The sequence below is a fragment of the Gavialis gangeticus genome, unplaced genomic scaffold, assembly GCF_001723915.1.
Source record: "Gavialis gangeticus isolate Ggan-Ray unplaced genomic scaffold, GavGan_comp1, whole genome shotgun sequence".
NCBI classification, from domain to species: Eukaryota; Metazoa; Chordata; order Crocodylia; family Gavialidae; genus Gavialis; species Gavialis gangeticus.
In genome coordinates, this window is record NW_017729004.1 from 53,412,310 (window position 1) to 53,413,802 (window position 1,493).

General features: G+C 50.9%; 1 protein-coding gene across 1 annotated transcript in view; it reads left to right on the forward strand.

Moving 5' to 3' along the window:
* Positions 1 to 1,493, forward strand: part of CDK14 (cyclin dependent kinase 14) — an 869,337-nt gene that overhangs the window by 573,762 nt on the left and 294,082 nt on the right. Inside the window, 1 exon segment of the mRNA XM_019508390.1 lies at positions 596 to 612. Within this exon segment, the coding sequence (XP_019363935.1) occupies positions 596 to 612 (17 nt within the window).

The window sequence follows — 1,493 nt, forward strand, 5'->3', positions numbered from 1 at the left end:
CCCCAGTGGGGTGGAGGACCCGGAAAGGGGGTCTGAGGGCCAGGTGAGGCTGAGGCCACCTGAGCCTTATTGAGCCCCAGTGTGGGCGTGATCACAGAGACAGGCCCCAGTGCGGGCATGAGCACAAGCAAGGCCCCAGTGGGGTAGTGTTGTGTAGGAAGGGCTCCAGGGAGGGTGTGAGCGCGAGCAAAGCCCCAGGGAGGGCGAGAGTATCTCGTAGAGCCCCGGAGTGGGTGGGCGCACACTGAGAAGCCCCAGAGAGGGCGGGCGCACAGTGAGAGGCCCCAGGAGAGGGCGAGTACACTGAGAGGCCCCAGGAGAGGGTGAGCACGAATAACTGACTCAACAACGTCCGGGACATCTGAGAGGCTTGGGGCGTGGTATAAGGGGAGGTAGGAGCCACACACAGCCCATAAGGCTGGGTACAACAGGGATCGAGCTATACAGAGCAGGGACCAGGATAAACAAGCACACCGTGTCCAAGGGGACAAAAGGGCAGCCTCCCTTATAATATATTAGATCATCAAAGATGTGGCGGGTGAGATACAGAGGGTGCTTAATAGGCAACTTGGCACGGTAGGGAGCGCCAGGAGAGATCATGGCCGCTCCTGGGTCCCCGACCTGCAACATGGGCATTATCAGTACAGCACAGGATTTCTCATTCTGCTTTTTTCTGACATAGTCCTACAAAGTTTTTAACCCAGGGACACATTCACTGCATAGGCTGTAGACACGTGACTGCGTTAATCTGTGGTAGCTCAAACTGTTCTCATTTTTAAAAGGTAGGATAATGCACCCTCTAAAAGCAATGTTGTCCCACATTGAGAGTGGCAAATATACCCCCATATGAATCCAAGGCAATTTTTAAAATTTTTCATATGGCTGCTTTTCAATATACCATCTGCTCACTTTACAGTCTCCTCATCTGGGTAGCACTGTTTGCTTTAGGTTTATGGCTTGGGCCTTGCCTCTCCATTCACTGTGTCCATAGAGTGAATAGAAGGCAGGGTAGATTTGCATTTTACAAACTCGTGGTTTTCTTCCTGTTTAGATTTGAGGTATCCTTGGATAGACTCAGTGCTTCCCTTGAAAAATGCCAGCTCTTAGTTTTCAAGGATCTCAAGGTACCCTGGTTGAGAATCTCTGTCATAGCCTGACTAAATCAGAGCTGCATAGCATAAGCTTTCATAAACAGTGTGCTTACTTCATCAGATTCATAGGGTAACCCGGGGCAGGAATTATTTTGGGTGGAGGACCACAAACAGAGTTTTGATGAGCTGTTGAGAGCCATATGGGTAGCCTGCCACTTGACAGTTGCCACTCCCATAGTCACTGTATTGAGACTGGAGATCCCGCCTCCTAACCCCTGACCTTTGCCACTGGAAGTCCCTCCCTGTGCCCTGGAAGTACTCCTTTTGGGAGGGAAGATACTCCTTTTGAAACTGGAGGGCCCCCCCCCCCCCCACCCACTTAAAAAAAAAAAAAAAAATATA